The 24,555-nt window shown below is 40.5% G+C and overlaps 1 protein-coding gene across 7 annotated transcripts in view; it reads right to left on the bottom strand.

Annotated features, from left to right (window-relative positions):
- The window catches only part of Taf1 (TATA-box binding protein associated factor 1), a 73,865-nt gene that overhangs the window by 29,295 nt on the left and 20,015 nt on the right, over positions 1-24,555 (bottom strand). For all 7 annotated transcript variants that reach the window (XM_029473242.1, XM_029473240.1, XM_029473243.1 and 4 more), the window contains 20 exons: positions 23,806-23,982; positions 22,874-23,001; positions 22,667-22,774; positions 22,398-22,571; positions 21,688-21,861; positions 21,131-21,235; positions 17,902-18,102; positions 17,620-17,761; positions 17,182-17,312; positions 15,565-15,645; positions 13,492-13,641; positions 13,220-13,339; positions 12,816-12,991; positions 10,704-10,882; positions 7,973-8,186; positions 7,272-7,437; positions 6,512-6,723; positions 4,685-4,793; positions 3,653-3,751; positions 2,252-2,429 (listed from right to left, as the gene is read on the bottom strand). In XM_029473242.1, the coding sequence (XP_029329102.1) occupies positions 2,252-2,429; positions 3,653-3,751; positions 4,685-4,793; positions 6,512-6,723; positions 7,272-7,437; positions 7,973-8,186; positions 10,704-10,882; positions 12,816-12,991; positions 13,220-13,339; positions 13,492-13,641; positions 15,565-15,645; positions 17,182-17,312; positions 17,620-17,761; positions 17,902-18,102; positions 21,131-21,235; positions 21,688-21,861; positions 22,398-22,571; positions 22,667-22,774; positions 22,874-23,001; positions 23,806-23,982 (3,024 nt within the window). The remainder of the gene's footprint in view (positions 1-2,251; positions 2,430-3,652; positions 3,752-4,684; positions 4,794-6,511; positions 6,724-7,271; positions 7,438-7,972; positions 8,187-10,703; positions 10,883-12,815; positions 12,992-13,219; positions 13,340-13,491; positions 13,642-15,564; positions 15,646-17,181; positions 17,313-17,619; positions 17,762-17,901; positions 18,103-21,130; positions 21,236-21,687; positions 21,862-22,397; positions 22,572-22,666; positions 22,775-22,873; positions 23,002-23,805; positions 23,983-24,555) is intronic.

Here is a 24,555-nt window from a genome sequence, read left to right as displayed (position 1 = left end):
TCACTTTGTAGACCAGGCTGGCCTCGAACTCAGAAATCCGCCTGCCTCTGCCTCCCGAGTGCTGGGATTAAAGGCGTGCGCCACCACGCCCGGCTGCTAGCTATGGTGTTACAACTCTGTAGTCACAGTAATCGAGAGAGCAAAGTATTTGGATAGCAAGTGTGAGGCCAGTCTGGACTATACAGCAAATTCAAGATCAGCTTGGGTATGTAGAGATCCTGTCCCAAAGAGGGAGGGACGGTAGTATCAAGGAATAAACAATAGCTGAAATACTGTGTGTGTGTGTGAGGGGGGGGGGGGCAGACAATCCAAATAAAAACATATCATGCCACTGTTACCAGGAATGACATGTGAGGAAGTCAGAAGAATGAATCAAAAATAAAGGATATAAGGCTGTGAGAAACTTTTTTTTTTTTGAGACAGGGTTTCTCTGTGTAGTCCTGGCTGTCCTGGAACTCACTCTGTAGACCAGGCTGGCCTTAAACTCAGAAATCCGCCTGCCTCTGCCTCCCGAGTGCTGGGATTAAAGGCGAGTGCGATTTTTGCTACTATTGAAAACTGAACCTAGAACCTACCTAATGTGTGCTGGTTAAGTGCTTTACCACTGAGTTACATACGTCCCACTGTGGGGCTTTGTTTTATTTTAATTCTCTTCTATTTTTTATTTATTACAATTGGTGTGTATGCGCTCACAATGTAAATGTGGGTCCATAAGCCATGGCATGTGTGGTTAGGACAACTTTCAAGAGTCAGTTCCTGGAGCTACAGAGATAATAGCTCAGCGGATAAGAGCACTGACTGTTCTTCCAGAGGTCCTGAGTTCAATTCCCAGCAACCACATGGTGGCTCACAACCATCTGTAATGGGATCGATTGCCCTCCTCTGGTGTGTCTGAAGAGAGGGACAGTGTACTCACATATATAAAATAAAAATAAACCCTTACAAAAAAGTCAGTTTCCGCCTTCTACTGTAGGCTCTAGGAATTGACCTCAGGTTGTAAGCCTTACATAGCTAGTGCTTTTATCTGTTGAGGAGCCTGGCTGATATTATTTATTATTTTTGAGACAGTATCTTATGTAGCCCAAGCTGGTTTTGAACTTGCTATGTAGCTACCAAGGATGACCTTGAACTCCTGATCCTGTCTCTGTTTCCCAAGTGTTGGGATTGTAGACATGTGCCACCATTTCCAACCCCCTCTTTCTTCCCTTGTATACAATCTGACACTCTGCTCAGCTCTGAACTGTCAACATAAATAACATTATTTCTAGCAAATCACAACCTGGCTAGATACATAAATAATTAGGGGATAAGAGTTTTAAAGCTCATTTTACTGTGCTCCAGAACACAGAGGATCAAAAAACAAAAACAAAACAAGTATTTTTTTTTTGTTTTTTTTGTTTGTTTTGTTTTTTGAGCAAAGGGAACTTCAGAAAGAGGGAAAAAAGACTGCAAAGACATGAAGAAGTACCTTGGAATATTCAAATAAAATATAATGGTGAGTATGATATTGTCTACAATGGGCATGGAAATGAAATTTGATAAGTAAGTTGGACTGGCTTGTGGAAAGCTTCCGAATCTAGCTATCATCATTGTCCTATTTATACATGAGAAAACAGAAGAGGTCATGAGATATTAAACTACATCCTAGCTGTATTGGTATTATCTGTACTCTGGATGCCAACACTTAGATATGAATTAATGCACACTGACTTCTTCCTCCCTGCCATTTCTGTTTTTTTTTTTTTTAAATAAACAAAATGGACATCTAGCCCCTGTAACAAAAAATGCAGACTGAGTTAGAGTACACAAAATATGGCTACAAGAACGTCCTTTGTAGAGTCCACCCACACCCAATGTCTCAAATGCACCAGGGAATATAATTAAATAGCGGGAGGCTGAGTGTGGTAGATCATGGATTTAATCCTAGCACTAATTTGGGAAAAGAGGCCAAAGTGTTTCTGTGATTTTGAGGCCGGTCTGGTCTGCATAGTTAGTTCCAGGCCAGCCAAAGCTACATACTGAGACCATGTCTCAAAAAAAGGATTAAATAATAAAACTAAAAACAAGCAACACTTACTATAAGACTGAAATATACACTACCCGATGTGCATACCAAAAAAAAAAAAAAAAAAAAAAAAAAAAAAGCACATTAAAGTGTTTTCCTTCATTCTAATCTACTCTGAATTTAGAACCAGCAAGGGGTAAGAATCTGAAAGGTGACCTTTGCAGTCAAGGAACAAGGAACTATTACCATTATAAGTTGCACTGTTTTTCACAATTAGTTCCAAGTGTTCTCTGAATTCTTCCCGAGATGGATAAAGGCGTTTGCGCACGTTTTCACGGAGTGTCTGTAGATCCATTGGTCGAGTGATGATTTTATAGTAATCCTTTACAACCTTTGCATTAACTGGAGTATGGAAAGGGTATGTCTGGGAAAACAAGAGTCAGCACCATTTGTGAGCAAGAACACTTGACACAGCCAATTATATCTTACTGGTTTACCAACTCTCAAGGGATTTTTCAGATGTAGTAATTCTGTTTCTTGCATTAAACCACTTTTTCTTTTCTCCTCTCTCTCTCTCTCTCTCTCTCTCTCTCTCTCTCTCTCTCTCTCTCTCTCTCTCTCTCTCTGTCCCCCCTTCCTTTTTGGATTTTCAAGACAGGGTTTTTTTAGTGTAGCCTTGGCTGTCCTAGAACTAGCTTTGTAGACCAGACTAGTTTCAAACTGAGTTCAATCTGCTTCTGCCTCCCAAGTGCTGGGATTAAAAGCATGAGCCACCACACCTGACAAAGTATTCAAATCTTTGAAGCTAGAGTTACAGGTGGCTGTAAGAACATGAGTGCTGAGAACCAAGCATGATCCTCAGGAAGTGCAGTATATATTCTTTTTTAAAAATTATTTTTGGGTTTATTTTTATAATTTTATGTGTATGAGTATTTTGCCTACATGTAAGTCTGTACACCTCATATGTGCCTGGTGCCTGAGGAGGTGATGAGCTTCCATGTGGGTGTTGGAAATTGAACCTGGGTCCTTTGCAACAAGTGTTCTTAACCACTGACCCAACTATCCACCCCACTGTAGTATGCACTCTTAACCATTAAACTGTCTTTCTAGTTCCATATATATGAGACACTCATGGAATGCAAAAGCTACTCTTATAAAACATACAAGTTGGAGGCTAGAGAGATGCTCAGTGCTCTTCCAGAGGACCTAAGTTTGCTTCCCAGTTCCTATGTCTGGGGACTCACAACCCCCTGTAATTTTGGTCCCACGTAATTCAATGCCTCTGGCCTCTAAGGACACTTGCATATGCATAGAGAGATATACACATAATTTTTTTAAAAAAAGATTCTTTCTACTATAATACCCAGAAATTTGAATTCACATATCTATCTCGAAAAAAGAATATTGAGTTGAAACTAGAAAAAATTAGCTTTATATCCTCTTATAATTCATGTGTCCTTCTGCCTACATTGTCCTTCATCACCTAATAGTCATTTAAATCATTTAATAATCATTTAAAAATAGACCAAAATTCCAAAGAAGTTCCAGATACAAAGGTATACACATTACTGCTATCTAGCTGAAGTAACAGAAAAAGCAAAAAGGCCTTTGTTTTCCTATTCTATATATCTAGTGCAATGAACTCACATTTGGAAGATCTCTCATGTCATTGATAATAGACTCCAAGATAGAAGACAGTGTCACCATCGGGTCTGTCCGGCGCCGGTGGATGGATTTATGAGGTCTCTAAAAAATAAGAAATCAGAATGCTTCAGACAAAAAATACCCAATATTCTTAAATATACTGATGATATATTTTAGAAATCTTCAATAATGCCAGACTTAAAGGACTTAAGCCTATAATCTTAGCAACTGGGAAGCTGAGGTAGGAGGATTGCTGCAAGCTCAAGGCCAGCCTGTATTACATAGTAAATTCTAGACTAGTCTGGACTAGAGGGGTGGGGGTGGCAGAGGGTTAGGGCAGGGGAGATGGTAAGATGAAGAGATAGATGGCTCGGTGGTTAAGATACCTTGCAACCTTTGCAAAGGACCTGGGTTTAGTTCCCAGTACCCACAATGACTTACAACTAACTCTGTAGTGCACCCTTTTCTGGGCTCTTCTGGCATCAGGCATGTATCTAGTAGACTTATTTATACACATGCAGGCAAAATACTCATGCACATCAAAGAGGATAGGCAGTAAGATGGCCAAGTGGATAATGGCTCTTGCCATACAAGACAGTGACCATAATCTGATCTCCAGACTCGAGGTAAAGAAGCAGAAAACTGACTCCATGTGTCCTCTGACTTCTACGTGTGCATCATGGCATATGCACCAATGAACACATACACACACATACATACCCTCTCTATACATAAAAGCTGGATGTGATAGCACATGCCTTTAACCCAGTACTAGGGAAGCAGAGGCAGGCAGATTTCTGAGTTCAAGACCAGTTTGGTCTACAGAGTGAGTACCAAGAAAGTCCCAGGGCTACCCAGAAAAACCCTGTCTTGAAAAACAAAATATATACATTTTAATAAGTTGTATAATGAACAATATATATAATGCTCAAGGAATAGACATGGGGGAACATCTGACACTGACAGAACCATGCTACAGAAGGCTAAGGGAATCAATGAGAATCCATCTGATAAGAAGAAAATGCAGATACTCACATTCAAATAGTCACAGTGAACAGTGGTTCCAACCCGTCGTTTTTTCTTGGGGGGAAGTTGTTGTTTAGGGAACTTCAGGACCAGCGATTTTCTGCGAACTTCATCTGCACTGCAATCAGTAACGTGTCATAGTGTGTTATTTATAGTTCACAGAAATAAGGGTGGAGAGATAGCTCAGTGGTTAAGAGTTCTTGCTACTCTAACAAAGAGGACCCTGGATCAGCTCTTAGCACCTATATGGTAGCTCACAACTAGACAGTAACTCCAGTTCCAGTGGACCTGACACCCTCTTCTGACCTCTGTGGGTACCAGGCACACACAATGGTTCACTTACATGCATTCAGACAAAACACTTAAACACATAAAATAAATCATATAGCTCATATACCATACTAATATTTTTAAAAATTAAAAAAAAAGATTTATTATTTAGTTAGTTAGTTAGTTAATGCATGTGACTACATTGTTGCTGTCTTCAGACACCCAGCAGAGGGCATCAGATCCCATTACAGATGGTTGTGAGCCACCATGTAGTTACTGGGAACTGAACTCAGTGCTCTTACCCGCTGAGCCATTTTGCCAGCTCTTCTGTTTGTTAAGATTTACTTTTTATTATTTTTAATTATGTATAGGAAGTATATGCAGTGATATGTATAGTAAAGCCTTAATCTCTGGCCACAACAGTCCATCTTAGTTTATAATTTTAAAATGGGAAAAAAATTTAACATCACCATTTTTTAAAAATTATTTATTTTTACTTTATGTACATTTTGTTTTGACTATGTGTATGTCTGTGGGAGGGAACCACAGTCCCTGGAACAGATGGTTACAAGCTGCCATGTGGGGGTTGGGAATTGAACCCAGGTCCTCTGGAAGAACAGCCAGTGCTCTTAACTACGGAACCATCTCTCCAGTTTCTTTCTTTTTTTGGGGGGGTGGGGTGGGTAAGATAGGGTTTCTCTGTATAGCCCTGGCTGTCCTGGAACTCACTCTGTAGACCAGGCTGTCCTCGAACTCAGAAATCCGCCTGCCTCTGCCTCCCAAGTGCTGGGATTAAAGGTGTGCACCACCACCACCCGGCTATCTCTCCGGTTTCTAACATCTCAATTTTATCTATTAAATTCTCTAAGGGCAAGAAGATTGGGTATAAGTACAGTTTGCTTTATAGTCTCTCATTTTATCTTAACTACCCTCATGACAGGTGTGGTGCTCCATGCCTGTAATCCTAGCTATGTGGGAGGCTGAGAGAGAAAGACAGAAAGTTTGAGGCTAACATGGGTAATTTAGCAAACTCTTAAAAAAATTGTGCAAGAGTTTGAGGATGTTACCTACTGTACCTACCAGTACCACAAAAAACAAGTAAAACAAAACAGAACAAAAAACTATCCCAGTAAGGGTACTTGTATAAATATTAAGACTTAGCCTCACCTGGTGGCAAAGGCCTGTAATCGCAGCACTCCAGAGGCAGAGGCAGGAGGATCTCTGAGTTCAAGACCAGCCTGGTCTACAGAGTGAGTTCCAAGATAGCCAGGGATATGTAGAATCTCTGTATTGAAACAATACAAAACAAAACAAACAAAAAACAGCAACCAAATAAAACCAGAAGAAAAATAGTGACTCCGAAAACAGAATATGTAAAAGCAAGTAGTAAGCCCCGATGCTCACTAGAATTTTCATTACCAGCAAAAATTACATGTGATAATTCAAAGTTGATATAAGCCCTAGTTCCACTTCAAAGAACAATCACACCACATTTCCCCCTGACAGGTCCAATCATCAACCTTGAACAGATCTTTGCTACAGCACTCTCTGACTGCCATCCCTTACCTCTCAATTAGCTGTTTGCCCAAAACGATCTTGGTCCCTTCAACCTTGATAAGCTCTTCATTATCATTATGAATGACTGTCTTTTCCAGCTCTTCCTCTTGTTCCTCTGTCATGGCAACAGGGTTAGAAGGTGGGGCATTTGTTTGATAATAAAGGGGGCAGAATTTATTTGTCCTCATGTGCCCGATGGCACCACATGCTCCACATTTCAACTGCAACAGAAAAAGATAGCAATGTGTTAGAGGTAAGCAGGGTGAAGGGTGTCAAAATGAGAATGAAATACATATGCAGCAGGGGAGAAACAAAACCAGACATCATTGGGGGCCAGTTGAGACAGGGTTTCCCTATGTAGCCCTGCCTCCTAAGTACTGGAATTAAAGGCATGTACCACCATGCCTGGCTTAATATACTTACTTTTTAAAAAAGATTTATTTATTTTATGTGAGTGCACTGTAGCTGTACAGATAGTTGTGAGACTTCATGTGGTTGCTGGAAGTTGAATTTTTAGGATGTCTGCTCACTCTGGTCAACCTCACTCACTCCAGTTAGCCTCACTCGCTCAGGCCCAAAGATTTATTTATTATTATATATAAGTATATTGTCACTCTCTTCAGACACACCAGAAGAGGGTGTCAGATCCCATTATAGATGGTTGTGAGCCACCATGTGGTTGCTGGGATTTCAACTTAGGTAGGACCTTTGAAAATGCAGTCAGTGTACTCTTACCCGCTGAGCCATGTCACCAGCCCAATTTACTTACTTTTAAGTCAGGCCGTTCCTTCATTTTTTTGGGCTTTTTCTCAGGAGGCCCCTTCAGCTTTTCCTTTTCCTGGTTCCGTTTAAGTCTCCTCAATTGCTCTTGAATCCTCCGCCGTTCTTTTCTCATCTCTTCTCGGTGTTGCTCATCAAAAAGGGCAAATTTTCGACTGAGTAACGGGGAAACAAAGCAAGACCATAAGCAGCTTAAATCAAGAATGACTACCCTGAAAGCTACCAAATCAGAATATAAGTAATTCATCCAGGCTGAAGTGACAGAAACTGTCTGCCATCTTCATCTTCCTTGTTAGTCAGTCCCCCACATGTATAGAGTAACTTTTCTCTGTCTAGTCCTGAATAACTAATTAATAATCATTAAGGTTTTCCTGTTGATTTTTGCGACATTGTTTTTTTGCAACCCAGACTGGTCTAGAACCTGTATTCCTCCTGCCAAAACCTCCTTTATAAAAACCTTATAGGAGTAACTTTTCTAAGATTTTTCCAGAGACAAACTACCACCATCTAAATGTAGTAAAAACGGTTATTTCTCTAGTGATTTTGCTCTGTTCAAATCCAAAGATCTAAAGACAAGCAGGTTCTAGATAATAGCAGAATTCCAGAATCAATGGTGTATATTCCTATCACTACAACTCACATACATTATTATTTTCTCTGCCATACTCAAAAGCAGCATATCAAACTCACATGAACTCTTCATCTTTTGTGGTCCGTATGCGTACATAAGCATCAATAACAGTTGCTTTTCGGACTGTCTCACAACGAACATATTCCTTCCCCTCCTCATCTCGAAATGTTCGATAAATCTTGAGACAGCGGCCAGTGGCAGAAGAGTTAAGGCTGGTCACTGAAGCTGTGTCATCATCTCTGTGATTGTTTCCTGCTGCTGCTGAGCCTGCTGCTGCAAGGTAAAAAACAATTTCCAAACATTCCCCCTAACACCCAAATAGCCACTTCTTGGGGTTGAACAGAGATGTTCAATATATCATGGAACTACAATTCTACTAAAAGTAGACTTGCTTCTAGCCACAAGAACATCCCAAAGTGTTCTTTTCCAACTCCTTTTTAACCACTGCCCATTTCCATTTTCCTACTACATACAAATGTTCTAGAAATACCTCAGAGTATTGGGCTTCCTACTGGAGACAGAGAAGCAATAGTTAAATATTACTATTCCTCCAAATAGCCGAGTGATAGAAAACTCCCAGCATGCTGGGCAGTGGTGACGCACACCTTTAATCCCAGAACTTGGGAGGCAGAGGCAGGAGGATTTTTGAGTTCGAGGCCAGCCTGGTCTACAAAGTGAGTTCCACGACAGCCAGGGCTATACAGAGAAACCCTGTCTAAAAAAAAAACCAAAAAAACAAAAACAAAAACCAAAACCAAAAAAAACCCACCAACTCCCAGCAGCAAAAAGTTGATGAAAACATCCAAGCAAGCACTCAAGAGGAGTGCTTAAGCCCAGTCTTAGGATCTAGATAATGTATGCTTCTAAAACTTTAATATGAACACGAACTCACTGGAGCTCTTGTAAAAATGTAAACTAAACTCAGTAGGTATGGAGAGCTCAGGCTCAAGATGAATCTGCCTTTCTAACAACTGTCCATGTAATGTACATACTGTGTTCTAGGATCATATTAGCAAAGAACTGGAGGACTATAATGGTATAAGCCATATATCTTTACAAAGTAGCCAGAGACACAAAATTTTTCAAAGCTTCATAGAGATGGGCAACAAAGCTAAGACTAGTATGAATGAAAATGGTCACTCTAATCTTCATCCTCGGACTTCATCCTCTCAGTATCTACATTCACTACCTGCTCGATGATATCTGTAATGAGAAACATCATGGAGACCTCATTATCCATCACCCTCACCATCAGCTTCTGCAACTTTTGATGGATGGTTTTAGCTCATTTTAGTACCTAAGACTTCTTTAAGAATCTTCTGGGATAGACCATCTAGAGACTGCCATATCCAGGGATCCATCCCATAAGCAGCTTCTAAACGCTGACACCATTGCATACACTAGCAAGATTTTGCTGAAAGGACCCAAATATAGCTGTCTTTTGTGAGACTATGCCGGGGCCTAGCAAACACAGGAGTGGATGTTCACAGTCAGCTAATGGATGGATCACAGGGCCCCCAATGGAGGAGCTAGAGAAAGTACCCAAGGAGCTAAAGGGATCTGCAACCCTATATGTGGAACAACATTCTGAACTAACCAGTACCCCCAGAGCTCTTGACTCTAGCTGCATATGTATCAAAAGATGGCCTAGTCGGCCATCACTGGAAAGAGAAGCCCATTGGACATGCAAACTTTATATGCCCCAGTACAGCGGAACGCCAGGGCCAAAAAGTGGGAGTGGGTGGGTAGTGGAGTTGGGGGAAGGGTATGGGGGACTTTTGGGATAGCATTGGAAATGTAACTGAGGAAAATACCTAATAAAAAATATATATATAAAAAAAGAATCTTCTGCATACAATTTTAAATGTAAATTCAGAGAGTTCAAAGACAATCTGGCAACTTCATCCAGCAAAGATTCTGTACTTTATTTTTTAAAGATGGGGGTCTTACTATATAGCCCAGGTTGGCCTTTAAATCAAGAGCTTCCTGCCTCAGCCTCCCCAGTGCTGGGATTAAAAATATCTGCCACCATACCTAACCAGATACTTCCTATATTTTTAAAACGAAGATCAACAAAGTCAACCAACCTGAACCCTAGAGGCTCCCAGAGATTGAACCACCAACCAAAGAGTGAGCATAGGCCAGACATAGGTTCCCTGCACATATATAGTAGATGTGCAGTATGGTCTTTATGCAGGTCCCCCAACAACTAGAGCAGGGACTGTCCCTGAATCTGTTGCCTGCCTGTGGATCCCATTCCCCTGAGTCTCCTTGTCTTGCTTGCCTCAGTGGGAGAGGATGCGCCTAGTCCAACCGTGACTTGATGGGCCAGGGTGGGGTAATATTCAGAGGGGCCTCCACTTTCTCAGAGAAAAAGAAAGGGGAATGGAAGGATGAATGCCTGGCATGGGGATACAGAGTTAAGTGAGTGAATGAATAAATGCATGCATGCATGCATGAATGAAATGAATGGACGGACGGACGGACGGATGAAAAAAAAAAAAAACCCTGTTACTTTGGATGAAAGCCTAGAAAGCTGATTTGATTTTATGTACAGCACTAATAGCCTAGTTTAGCCAGGTACCTAACACAGAAAGAGGAAGCAATAAGCTGGCAGCATCTCTTCAATTTTATCCCCACAGACTGGAGTCATCTGTAGAAATCTTGCTATCTCATCTACAAATTTCTCTATACTCATTCCTTCCTTTGTCTTCAGCTTGGACTCAGTGCTAGTCTGCAGTTATCTAAGTTCTGGTTTTGATCCTTTGCTTATCTAAGAAGTCCCCTTACCCAGTAGCATCCGCTGGAGTTCCTTCCGTTCCTGCTCCTCCCGCTCCCGAGACAGCTGAGAACTTGTTTTCTTGTTCTGCAGCATATTCTCAATATTCTTTCCCATTTCTTCAAAGTCACTGTCTTCAGCTGAGCTGCTGTCTGTGTCAGTTGATAAGACCTCTGTTGATGACAAAACCCTAGCAAGAGAGGGAAAAAGTTAAAGACAGGGGAGATACAAGTGTACAAAGTAGGATTGAAGAAGAAAATTGAGGAATCAACCTTAAAAAGATATATGCAGAATCCACAGACACAAAACCTGTAACAGAAAAACTGCATCTTGACAGACATTTCACATATTTGCAAAATTGCAGTAATTTTTTTTTCAGAAAGAGACTCTCACTGTTTGTGTGTGTTCTCCTCTGCCCCTAGGTATGCCTTGAATTGTTTATCCTTCCTGCCCCAGTCTCCCAAACACAGCTCAGCTTCCCAGTACACTACAACATTTAGACTCATGGATCTTTTTTTTTTGGTGGTGGGGGGGTTCGAGACAGAGTTTCTCTGTATAGACCTGGCTGTCCTGGAACTCACTCTGTAGACCAGGCTGGCCTTGAACTCAGAAATCCGCCTGCCTCTGCCTCCCAAGTGCTGGGACTAAAGGGGTGCGCCACCACCACCCAGCCTTCATGGATCATTTTAACAGCACACTATTATTCTTTCATAAGTCACTACAAGAAAAAATATACCCATTACCACACTTAAAACTACTAAGTCCAGTTCAGCAGCCATGGTGGGACACACTTATAATTCCAGCACTGGGGAAGCAAAGACAAGCCAAAGGCTTGAAACCCATATAGGCTACATTGCAAGATCCGGTCTCCAGAAAAAGCTTTAAAAAAAAAAAAAAAAAAAAAAGAGTTGTGCATGGTGGTATATGCCCTTAATCCCAGCTCTCAGGGGGAAAAGGCAGGTGATGGGTTCAGTGCTGAAGGGTACTTGATCACACTGTGAATCCCAAGATTGTGTTATGGTGTGGTTCAGCCCTTAGCGCACACTTTTAATCCCTCTGGCTGGAATGCCCTTAGTACACACCTTTAGTCCCAAACAATGAAGGTAAAGTTACCTGGTAGAAGAAGGCACCCATGTTTGAAAGTGATGTCTAATTGAGTGGCAGACAAAGTGACAAATCAGAGAAAGACATGACAGAATAGGACCTGCCTGACTCTCTTGAGAAAAGAGGAAAGGGAAGCTCCTTAAGGGGCCGTGAGAGAAGGAAGCAGTTTTCTCTGGGAGAGTTTTACACAGACAGGTTAGAGAGAAGAAGCTAGACACAAGTGAAGACAGAACAAGCCAGAGAATAAGGAGACAGAAGATTAGAACAGACTGCCAAAGTTAGTATGAGGACAAGCAGAGGAATTCAGGAGAGGCTAAGAGAGAGAAGCCAGATTAAGTCAGTCAGTTCAGAGAAGAGTTTGAGTCAGAACAGCTGAGTTGAACCAGCCAGTCAGAGCTCAGAAAGAACTAGAAAGGGTGAGCTCATTCAGCAGTAAGTCTCAGAGGCTGAAAACATTCTAGGCCTAGATAAAATTGTACAGGGGCTAGAAGGCCTGGGTTAGCAGACTGAGGCAATAAGCTTCCGAGACAACAATTATATCAGAGGAATAAAAGATACTTTTTACAATTCAGGGCCAGCTGGGTGTCCACACTGAGTTCAAAGCTATCCAGAGTGACATAGTAAAGCCTTGTCTTTAAAAACAGGAATAGGTACTCTGGCAGTATTATTACAGACAGTGCCTGATATTTCAGATACCCAACAACCTAGTTACACTTTTTTTTAAGTAACATCCTCTTCTTTTGAAATATCTGGTAGAGCATGGATGCCTATGGCCCAGAATATAGGAGATATAGAATTATCAAAAGTTTGAGGCCAACATATCCCACATAGCAAGTTCGAGATCAGCAGGGCTACCTCATTCCAAAATAGAAAAATAGTATCTGAGAGCTGGAGATAGAGTTAGTGATAAAATATTGTTTTGCATGTACAAGACCATTATTAGTTCAAAATATAACATGTCTAGGAAACGTCCATATTCTAGCTTAAACTTTAAACAGTACTGAATGAACATAACATACTTGTTCTGTAGGTCAAAGATGCGCTGACATTCCTCTTTGTAACGTTCTTGATGCTCAGCCACTGAAAACCTTGATCCACGAGCAAATTTACTCATGGGCCCCTCTCCAGAGCGAGCCTGTTCTGTTGACATTGTACGTACCACATCAATAACTTCCCAGCGGGACAACTTTTTAATCTGAAAGAAACACAGAACTACACATATGTAACTCATTCAGGGATGTTAAAGGACAAAACAGGGCCATGATTAGAAACAGAAAAAAAAAGTCAAAACCTAAAAGAAGTTTCGAAAGTTTTGGTAAAGCCTCTACACCATATTGAAGCTCCAGATGATTCTATATATCTTCCTACCTTTTTTCTCTGCATACAAAACCTCTTACTAGGAGTTTTCCTCTTCTAAACCTACCTCTTCCTCAGGCACACCAAATTTACGAAGAAGTTGCTTGGCATTTTTCAGAGACAGGCGACGAAGGTCTGCATCTGTTCCTGTGACTGTCTTTTTCACTGGCTGAGGCTCTTTATCATCCTGTCTCAAACAAAAACAAGTAAAAATCTGAAGCTGACCTCCTAAGAGTAAGCATCTATGGCATTGTGGTAAATGAAGCCCATCCAGGCCCTCCACCCTATTCATCAACTGCTCAACCGTCAATCCTTCCATTTTGATTTCTAGACTCTCACCTTCTGTTGTGTCGGTTTGTTTGGAATCTTCACATAGGAGAACCCTTCACCACAGCCTGTAGGATCTGCTACTCCAGTCACCTCCAGGAGACATTTGCCCTTCATGGCAGCAATGAAAGCCCTTGTAGTATTCCAAGGAGCAGTACGAACCTGAGATAAAGGAAAGGATTCTCAGGGTCATTTTCATGATTTCTTAAATTATCAAGTTAAATGTAGTGGCTATCCAATGCTTGGCTCTCTTCTATGGTACTTACATCATGATATTAAAGAGAGACTCAGAGTGTAACCAGGATAAGAAATATGAGGAAACAATGATGTTCTTCAGTCCATTTTCCATAAAACTTCAGAAGGTAGTGTTGTACCCACACTCATGATGCTCACAGTTAAAAGGACAACTGTATTTGATTGTCATGGCTCCCTTATTCTGATTTTTTATAATAGGGTCCCTAGCCCAGGTTGGCCTGAAACTCCCTAGGTAGTAAAGCTTATCCTTGAATATCTGATCCCCCTGCTTCAAGAGTGATGGGATTAAAGATCTCACTAGCCCAAAACCTTCTTTTTAAACAAGATAACAAGAAGCACTGATTTAAAAAGTGTTGAGGGCCAGAGATGGCTCAGTGAGTAAAAACATTTGGTGTACAATCACAAGGACTAGAAATTGGATCCAAGCACCCACATAAGAAGGCCCATGTCCACAAATACCTAAAACTCCAGCTCTAAGGGGTCTATGTGATCCCCTCTTTTGTACTCTGTACACAGGCACACACAAATTCAAATACAAATAAGTAAATCTTTAAAAGTTTTCTTTGAATTAATAAAAGTACATAGTTGGGTATGGTGGTACACACCTTTAATCCAAGTACTTGGGAGGCAGAGGCAGAGGTAGAGGCAGGCAGATCTCTCTGAGTTCTAGGCCAGCCTGGTCTACATATAAGTTCCAAAACAGCAAGGATGACATAAAGAGAGACACTGTTTTGAAAAGAAAAGAAAAGAAAAGAAAAGAAAAGAAAAGAAAAGAAAAGAGAAAAGAAAAGAAGAGGGACGAGACGAGAGAAGAGAAGAGAAGAGAAGAGAAGAGAAGAGAAGAGAAGAGAAGAGAAGAGAAGAGAAGAAGAGAGGAAGGAGGAAAGGGGGAGGAAAAAAGGAAAAAAGGGAAGAAAAATATAACGCAGGCTGGAGAGATGGCTCAGCAGTTAAGAAAGCTAACTGCTTTCAGAAGACCTGGGTTCAGTTCCAAATGCCCACATAATGTAGCCACCTCTAACTCCGCCTACAGAGAAATCCAATGTAGCTGATCTTCAATAGGCACCAATAGTCACCTACATTTTAAAGATAGATTTATTTATTTATTGTATATGAGTATATAAAATACTCTTTTTTATTGAAAGAACATAAAATTGGACGGGTTGGGAGGTTCATCAGAACATCTGGAAGGAGTTTTGAGAGGGGAAAGGATATAATCAAAATATATTGTGTGGAAAAAGGCAATAAAAGAAAAAGAAATTTCTAAAAGAAGGAAGCTATTACTCTCTTCAGACACACCAGAAGAGGGTATCAGATCCTGTCACAGATGGTTGTGAGCCATCATCTCCACCATGTGGGTTGCTGGTAATTGAACTCGGGACCTTTAGAAGAGCAGCAGTCAGTATTATTAGCCACTGAGCCATCTCTTCAGCCCCAACACACACCTACTTATGTGCACACACCCACACACAGACACATAATTAAAGACAAAAAAATTTCAAGATGGGTAGTGGTGGTACATGCCTTTAATCCCAGCACTCAGGAGGCAGGGAGGCAGGAGGATATCTGAGTTCGAGGCCAGCCTAATCTACAGAATGAGTTCCTGGACAGCCAGGGCTACACAAAGAAGCCCTGTTTCAAAACAACAACAAATCAACCAATCAACCAACCAACCAACCAAACAAACAAACAAGTGTTGCTGGGCATGTTGGGATGTCTGTACTTTTAACACTTGGGAGACAGAGGTAGGAAGATTTAAAGTTCTAGGCCAGACTGGATTATAAAGCAAGATTCTGCCTCAGAAACTAAAAATAATTTGTAAAATCTTACTTCATCATCAATCTTCATCTGGAAATCTTCTTCATTTTCTTCCTCAGGAGCAAAAAAGGACTTCTCTCCATAGCCAGCATCCTGAAAGAAGACAATTTTATGCATAAATAAGGTCAAAGGAAAAAACATATTTTTTTTCAAAAACAGTTTTACTGAATACCAAATCCAAATATAAAATACCAAACCATATTCTGCATAGAAAATAGATTCTGCAATTTTTAATGTATATATTACTGTTGAGCACCCTTGAGATCGTTGAGCTACTAGAAGATATGCCAGACTCCAAGGAATTTGCTGCATTAGTTCAGAGGCAGAATGCTTGTCTAACATGTGCATGGCTCTGGGTTCAAACAAGTTTTTTTTTCTAGAATCTTTTTAAAAATAATTTATTTTTATCTTATGTGCATTGGTGTTTTGCCTGCATATATGTCTGTGTGAAGGTGTCAGATCCCTGGAACAAGAGTTACAAACAGTTGTGAGCTGCTGTGTGGATGCTGGGAATTGAACCCAAGTCTTCTGGAAGAGCAGCCAGTGCCCTTAACCATTGAGCATCTTTCTAGCCCTCAGACAAAAAACGTTTTCTTTTTTTTTTTTTTTAAGATTTATTTATTTATTTATTATATTTAAGTACACTGTAGCTGTCCCTCAGACACTCCAGAAGAGGGCGCCAGATCTCGTTACGGATGGTTGTGAGCCACCATGTGGTTGCTGGGATTTGAACTCTGGACCTCTGGAAGAGCAGTTGGGTGCTCTTACCCACTGAGCCATCTCACCAGCCCGACAAAAAACGTTTTCAAGGAACTTATGTGGATGTGTGAATAGCTTAGGACCCATTTTAAAACCAAGCAATCTAAGCTAAAGAGAAAGAAAAATTCTCACTACAGAATTTCTCAGTTGGACTTTTTGTTTTGGCCTTTGTGGTGGTTTGAATGAAAATGGCCTCCATAAGCTCACAGGGAATGGCACTACTGGGAGATGTGGCCTTATTACAGAAGGTATAGCCTTGTTGGAGAAAATCTGTCAGTGGGGGGTGGGCTTTGAGGTCTCAAATGCTGAAGCTGGCCCTAGCATCATTCTGTCTTCCTGTTGTCAGCCAATCTGGATGTAGAACTTCACGCTACCTCTTTAGAGCCTGCATGCTACCATGCTTTCTGGCATGGTGATAATGGACTAAACCTCTGAACTCTAAGCCAGCCCCAATTCCAAGTTGTCCTTTATAAGTGTTTCCATGGTCATGGTGTCTGCACAGCAACAGAAGGCCTAACTAAGACAGCCTTATATGCTGTGCATCTCTAAGCCATACTTCCAGCTAACATCTCTGCATACCCGGGAAGCTGGAAAGTCCTTTTCCTGCTTGTTTTACAAAACAGTCATCACTCAATTGTGCTATCATTTTTAAAGGAAGGCAATATGATTTAAATTCCTCACTGAGCCTCACATTGCCATTTAGCTACACTGTAGTTTTCCTTAGAATCCATACACACACAAAGTACCCCATACAGTTTAAATGGTTGAATAACTGGTAATAATCTAGTAACTATCATCTCTACAGAATTCTCTTCTAGCTTTCTGAAAAGAAATTTAGGCCTAAGCAGTGCCTAACAAGAAGAGGCTCACCTTTAGTCTCTGTTCAGCAGCTATCATGCTATAATAAGCACAGCACTGTTCTGGGGATACCATAGCTCGGATCTCCTCTTCCGTTGGTAAACGAAAATCAGACTTCAGCACCCACCAGTTTGAATCCATCCCTGGAAAAGATTCAAGGAAAACTGTTCTGAATTCTAACACCCAAAAGAAACAGTATAGTTAACTGGCACTGAACCAACAAATGCCCTAAATATGACTAATCATCGTATGTAAGACATGCAAATACTCACTTGGACTATACTAGCAACCAATTATCATCAAATTATCAAAGTCTCTAGTTACAAGGTCTGGTACCTTCTTTTACAACCATTAATTTCTATTCTATTAGTTATAATTTCTTTTAACTGAATGTCCTAATTCTTTAGGAGTACAAGAGCATCAGAGAAGACAAGAAGTCACACTGAGGACCTGTACGTTTGAAGTCGGCACAGAGCTTTAGCCTCTTCCGGATGCTGCTTTCTGAATGTGAAGGAAAGGCTTTCTTTATATCTTCCATCCGTATCCTCCGTGGCCTATCTTTACTCTTCCAAAAGAGCCGGTAAATAAAAACCTGTCCAATAAGCCAAATACATTTAATTACATAAAGGATAAAAGCCCTTACCAAGGTGCCTTCTCCAACTAAGGTCAGATGTGTTTTCATCGTTCTATTAGCATGTGCATCTTAGCCCAACTCCCACACTCCCATCTTACCTGAAGAAAGTCTCGGATGTGTGTATTGGCCCTTTTGGAGTTAGGACCAGGAACTTCAAATAAGGGACACTGCTGGCCAACAACAAAAATATCCACTAATTCTCGAATAAAATAACCCTGCCTTGTTCGAATGATCAGGAAGTCAGACTCTGGCATCTTATGAAGATAAATTGGAGCACGAAAAAGGTTGTTCTCAAATGCCTAATGAAAGTAAACCACAAAAGTTATTTACAGAGAATCTTTAGAAAATTCAGCTAACTATTAAAAAAAGGGAAAAAACTTAATTTTATCTATATTTATTAGCTCTAAAGTCTATATAATGAGTAAAATATGGAATATCACACAAGATTTTTTTTAAGCTTTTTACATACTGTCTTTTAGCACCTAATAGACAAAAGGAAGAAAAACTTTAAAAATAGAGCCAGGAGTAGCAGTGTATGCTTCTAATTCCAGCATTCAAGAGGCTGAGGCAGGAGGATCAAGGCCGCCCTGGGCTACACAGTAGTTCCAGGCTAGCCTGAGCTATGGAAAGAAACTATCTCTCAAAAAAATTGAGTCAAAGCTGGACATAGTGGCATATTCTGTAATCCCAGCCCTTGTTAGGAGGAACAGGAAGGTTAGGATTCAAGACCAGCCTTGACTACACAGTAAATTTGAGGTCAGCCTGATTGCATGAGGACCCTCCCTCCCTCCCCCCAAAAAAGAAAAAATCGGGGCTGGGTGATGGTTCAGCAGGTAAAGTGCTTACTGTACAAGCATGAGAACATGAACTTGGATCTCCAGCACTCACATATAAAGCTGAGCACAGAGGTTATGCCTATAATTCCAGTGTTGGAAAGGAGACTAGTGGTGACAAGAAGATCCTCTAAAGCCCGCTAGCCTGCTAGTCTAGGTAAAACTGCACTCTAGGATCTATGAAAGATGATGCTATCTCAAAAGTAAGGTAGCAAGTAATAGAGGCAGACAACCAACAATGATCTCTGGCTTCCATACATAGATATAAAATACATAGAGATACACACAAACTAACTACTTAACTAGCTAACTAATTAATTAATGATATTGGAGGAAAAGGTATTATAATACCTATCTATAATCCCAGCACTTGAAAAGCAGAAGCAAGAGGACCAAGAGTTCAAGGCCATCCTTGGCCACATAGCAAATTTGAAGGCAACAGAGGCTATATGAAAGATCTTGACTCGAAAAAGTGGAAAAAAAAAAAAGTGGAAAAAGTGAAAATTTAGATTCAGAAGAAATAGCCTTTACCAGTCACTGTATGAAGTTCTGAGCTTACGTTTCCTTAGCTGAAAAATGCAGGATATTGGGCTGGAGAGATGGCTCAGCGTTTAAGAGCACTGACTGTTCTTCCCAAGGTCCTGAGTTCCAATCCCAGCAACTACATGGTGGTTCACAACCATCTGTAATGGGATCTGATGCCCTGTTCTGGTGTGTCTGAAGACAGCTACAGTGTACTTATGTATAATAAATAAATAAATCTTAAAAATGTACCACTTTTTTGCAGTGGTAGACACAAACCCAGGACCTTGAACACATGAAAGGACCCGTGATGAAGGAGTATAAATATGACTCCACACACAGTGGGAGATGAACAATGAGCTTTGGTTTGGTGAGCACTCTACTCCTGAGCTTCATCTCTAGTCCGTCAAACATACTAACTTCACATAAAGAATTTAAAACACTCATAACCTACATTAATTCTAGGTGGACTTCCTGGTGTGTTTTTGTTTTTTCATTTTTGAGACATGGTCTTGCTCTATAACCAAGGCTCACCTCAAAGTTATGACCTTCCTGCCTGTGCCTTCCTACTACTGAGATTATAAGCAGGCATCACCAACACCACCTCTCTCTGGCTGTCCTGGAACTCACTCTGTAGAACAGGCTGGCCTCAAACTCACAGAGATCCACCTGCCTTTGTCTTCCTAGAGTTAAAGGCATCCATCACCATCCCTGCCCACAACCAATGTGTATTTTTTAAAAACATTTTATAGTAACTCATGCTCATATTTGTAATTCCAGAACTCATAAGGCTGAGGACTGCCCCAAAGTTTGAGGACAATCTGAGGCCAATCTAAGCTAAACAGTAAGTTTCAGGCCAGCCTGTGCTAGAGTAAGATCCTAGCTCAAAACACACAGACACCCCTTCACAAATCAAACAATAAACAACCCCACTCCTCTATATTTAGGCTAAAGATCTAAAAGATAACACAGAATTATTTTCAAGGAAGTATCTTGCCTTAAATTTTAAATTATGGCCGGGCAGTGGTGCCACATGCCTTTGATCCCAGCACTTGGGAGGCAGAGGCAGGCAGATTTCTGAGTTCGAGGCCTGCCTGGTCTACAGAGTGAGTTCCAGGACAGCCAGGGATACACAGAGAAACCCTGTCTCCAAAAAATAATATTAATAAATTATACTAGTCTTTTTGTTTTGCTGGTTTTGTTTTTCTAAGATAGTCCCCTATTTACCAAACTGGATAGAAACTTGCTACATAGCTAAGGATAACTTTGAACTCCAGCCTTTTTTTTTTATTTATTTATTGATTGACTGATTGATTTTTTTTTCAAGACAGGGTTTCTCTGTATAGCCCTGGCTGTCCTGGAACTCACTCTGTAGACCAGGCTGCTCTCAAACTCAGAAACCCGCCTGCCTCTGCCTCCCAAGTGCTGGGATTAAAGGCATGTGCCACCACTGCCAGGTCTAAGCTTTTATTCTTAATTCTTCCCTTTTAGTTTTTAAAATACGTATGAGTGTTTTGCCTCTAACTATATCTGTGCACCACATGGATATAAGTGCTCAAGGATACTAGAAAAGGGTTCAGATCCCCTGAAACTAGAGTTACAGATGTTTGTGAGCTGTCATGCAGGTGCTGAGAAATCAAATTCAGTCCTCTAGAAGAACAGCCAATGTTCTTGGCTTCTGAGCCATCTCTCCAGACCCTACCTCTTTTTGAGATAGGGTTTTACTACATAATCCTGGATGACCTGGAACTCAATATGTAGACTAAGCTGGTCTCAAATTCTGGCCCCTCCAAGTGCTGAGATTAATTAATGGTTTGCACCATCACACCCACAATTACTCCCAGTGGATTATACTACCTTATACCTAATACATGAACACCTCAATCAACCAAAATCGTTCCTTTCTGGGCAAACTTGCTCCTTATCTGTCAATTTCCTTAGAAGAGAATAAAGACAGGAAAGAATTCTTTACCTGCAGTAACTGGCCAGGATGAAGAGAACCCAGGAAAGGCGATGTATGGCAATAAACAGTTTCTCCGTATTTGCAATCTGGGGCTCCAGGATCTTTTCCAGGTTTCTAGAAGAAACATAGCAAGCTCAAACTCACAGAATAAAACCAATAAACATACATGTAATCTTCCATAAGCATAGCATTTAACAAGAGAAACCACTCCCTTCTCCCAAGAAATGTATATGGTAAAATGCATGTTCACAGATTATTACTACATACCTAATTAGAGTTACAGTGGTAATAAAAATTTCAGGGCCTGGAGAGACGGCTCCATGGTTAAGAACATTTGCTATTTTTACAGAGGACCCAGGTTTGGTTCTCAGCACTCATATGGTGGCTTACAACCATCCATACTTCCAGCTCCAGGGGATCTGACACGCTCTTCTGGCCTCCTCAGGCACATGTATGTGGCATGCATATATACATACATGCAGCAAAACACTCATACACATAAAGTGAGTATTTTAAAAAATACACATACGAAAAAATCCATAAAAAGTATTTGAGTACAGTCTCACCCGTTTATAGTAGTTTTTTATCTTGGTTGCCATGCCAACTTGCATCATTAATGGTCCATTTTCCTCACTGTATTCAGCAAGAATAAGGTCTCCATCTTTGCCTGTGAGGTCCTGAGGTGTGCGCATAAAAAACATCTCTCCACCACCCGAGGCTTGCCTCTCTTGTTCTCTCATCTGTCCAAAAAGAAGAAAATATAGCCTATTTCCAACAGAAAGATAAACTACACGTACACTGATATCATCCAATCTGAGACAATACCAAAACGTTTTTTACATGTTATTTTTTTCAATTTCATTGTGAAAACTTTCAAACATACCTCTAAAACTGAAAGAAAAGTATTCTGAACATCTTTTCTCTCACTATTTAAGCATTTTCCCTACTTAATCTGTAAAGTTTCTATAGATTTTAGTGAACCAGTTTTAAAAGCTGCAATATTTTAGCCTTAGGTATATTCATCGAAATCTTCTAGAGGGTAGAAATTGAGCTCAGTGGTAGAGCACTTGCCTAGCAAACTCAAGGCCCTCAGTTCAATCCTCAGCTCCTAAAAAAAATCTAACAATAAGGACATTCTTCTGAATAAACAAAATAAAATTGTATCACATCTGAGAAAATAAATAATCCCTAATATAATCTAATATCCAGTATAACCCCCCAATTTGTACCCCAATTATCTTACAGAACTATTTTTCTAACAAGGATTCACTTATACCTTTGCCTTCTTTTTGATGTGCTTCAGCAAAGGCTGAACTGAGTGTGGACCTGGCTGAGATAGTGCCCCAAAGGAGTACTTTTTTAGAGGTGGGCGATGGAACTGCCGGAGTTTGATGGGTCCCATGTGGGTAGGAAAGAAGGGCTGCCGTAATTCTACAGCTGGAATTGAGTGCTAAACAGGAAACAGAAGAGTTAAAAGTAAATACTACCTCCTTCCCAGGCAATCTTTACCCATACCCTCTGTCAAAGCAAAGCAGCTATTTGTACCTGGATAATATTTCCTCCAAAAGTACCTCGAAGGCCCTGTTGCTTGGGATAGTAATACTCATCATTGGAGAGATTCCATGGATCTTTCACTTCTGGCTGAGACATGTTCTAATGATAATGATAGATCAAATAAGTATTGGTCAGACTACACTTTCCTAATCCTTTTCTTTGTTCTTCTAAATACCAAGTCCTTTTCTTTTCCCAAACCTGCTGTGGCTCTTCCTTGATGACTCCTGTTTTTCCTAAGAGAATTCGACTCTTCTTCAGAGATGATTCTTTCTTATTCTCCTTAGAAGGAGAATTAGAAGTAGCTTCTTCCTTCTCATCAGGGATCTCTGAGGATATAACAAGAAATGACTTCGGAATTGATATCCCTAAATGCTCAATTTCGTTCTTTCCTCCTGTTTTCTCCTCCTCTTCTTCCCTTTCTCCTACCCTCCTCCCCATCCTTCTATATAAGGATTGAAACTAAAATATTACACAGCTAGGTAAGGATTCTATTACTGAGCTGCATCTCAGCCTTCTGACCTGCATTTTCCATTATCTTTACATACAATATCACTAAATTGCTAATGCTGTCCTGGAACACAATCTGTAGCTTAGAAAGGCCTTGAATTTATAGTCTTCTTGCTTTGGCCTCCTAAGTAGCTAGGATCCATGCTACTAGGTCCAGCTAAAATTCACCTTTCCACTGATAATTTTGGAGTTTCTAAGTAGCTCTCTCACTTTACTTCCAGACTACTTTTAGTTGGCAATTCTCTCCGGCTAGCCTATATCTGATGTCTTTTGTTTGTTTGTTTCAAGAGTTTCTATATAGTCCTGGCTGTCCTAGAACTCTGTAAACCAGGTTGACCTTGAACTCAGGGATCTGCCGGCCTCTGTCTCCCAAGGTGTTTACCACTACTGCCTAAGCCATGTCTAATGATGTCTTGAAGATACAATTTTAAATATCCCTACATGAGTTTTTCCTAAACAATAGTCAAACACTAAAAACTGGCAGCTACAACTCTGCTTTTAAAAAAGCATCACCGAAAAGTTTCTAGCTTTTGCCTTCTCTAACATTTTTATATCCTCTTGACCTTTGCCATTAATAATAAGATGTCAAAGATAAGGAGCACTGGCTTCTGCCATCAACATACCCAAAATCAAGTTCTCATCATTGGGATCAAGTGTCAAAACAGGAGGCTCCAGAATTCTAGGCATGTTCTGAGCATCCCAAATGATATTGTCCTCCCAACGTCCATATACCAGATCTTCATTATCAATGGGGAAAATGGAGTACCAAGGTTTATCATCATCCAATGTAGCTGTAAAACCTGACCAAACAAGAAGAGAAAACAGTAACAAAACAAAACATAATTCTCCTTTCAGTTATGATCCTAGCAAACAGAAAAAGAAAAAAAATTTTTAGTGCAGGTACTCATGTAACTATTTAAACGAAACCTACTAGATATCACGTATATCTCTTTGACAGAAACCACTGCTAACAAAATGTTCATTGCAATACTGTTTATAATAGTTCAAATTTAAACAGCCTACTTACTAAGGGACTAGCTAAATAATTATGGTGGGGGGCTGGAGGGATGATTCAGCATTTAAGAACACTGGTTGCTTTTCCAGAGGACCCAGGTTCAATTCCTAGCACCCACATGGTAGCTTAAAACTATAACTCCAGTTCCCGGGGATTTGACACCCTCACAGAGACAAACATGCAGGCAAAACTCCAATGCACACAAAATAAAAATAAGTAAATCATTTTAAAAAATATGATCAAGCCGGGCGTGGTGGCTCACGCCTTTAATCCCAGCACTCGGGAGGCAGAGGCAGGCGGATTTCTGAGTTCGAGGCCAGCCTGGTCTACAAAGTGAGTTCCAGGACAGCCAGGGCTA

The sequence above is a fragment of the Mus caroli genome, chromosome X, assembly GCF_900094665.2.
Source record: "Mus caroli chromosome X, CAROLI_EIJ_v1.1, whole genome shotgun sequence".
Classification (NCBI taxonomy): domain Eukaryota; kingdom Metazoa; phylum Chordata; class Mammalia; order Rodentia; family Muridae; genus Mus; species Mus caroli.
The sequence above is the reverse complement of the archived record's forward strand: the minus strand, read 5'-3'. Positions and strand labels throughout refer to the sequence as shown.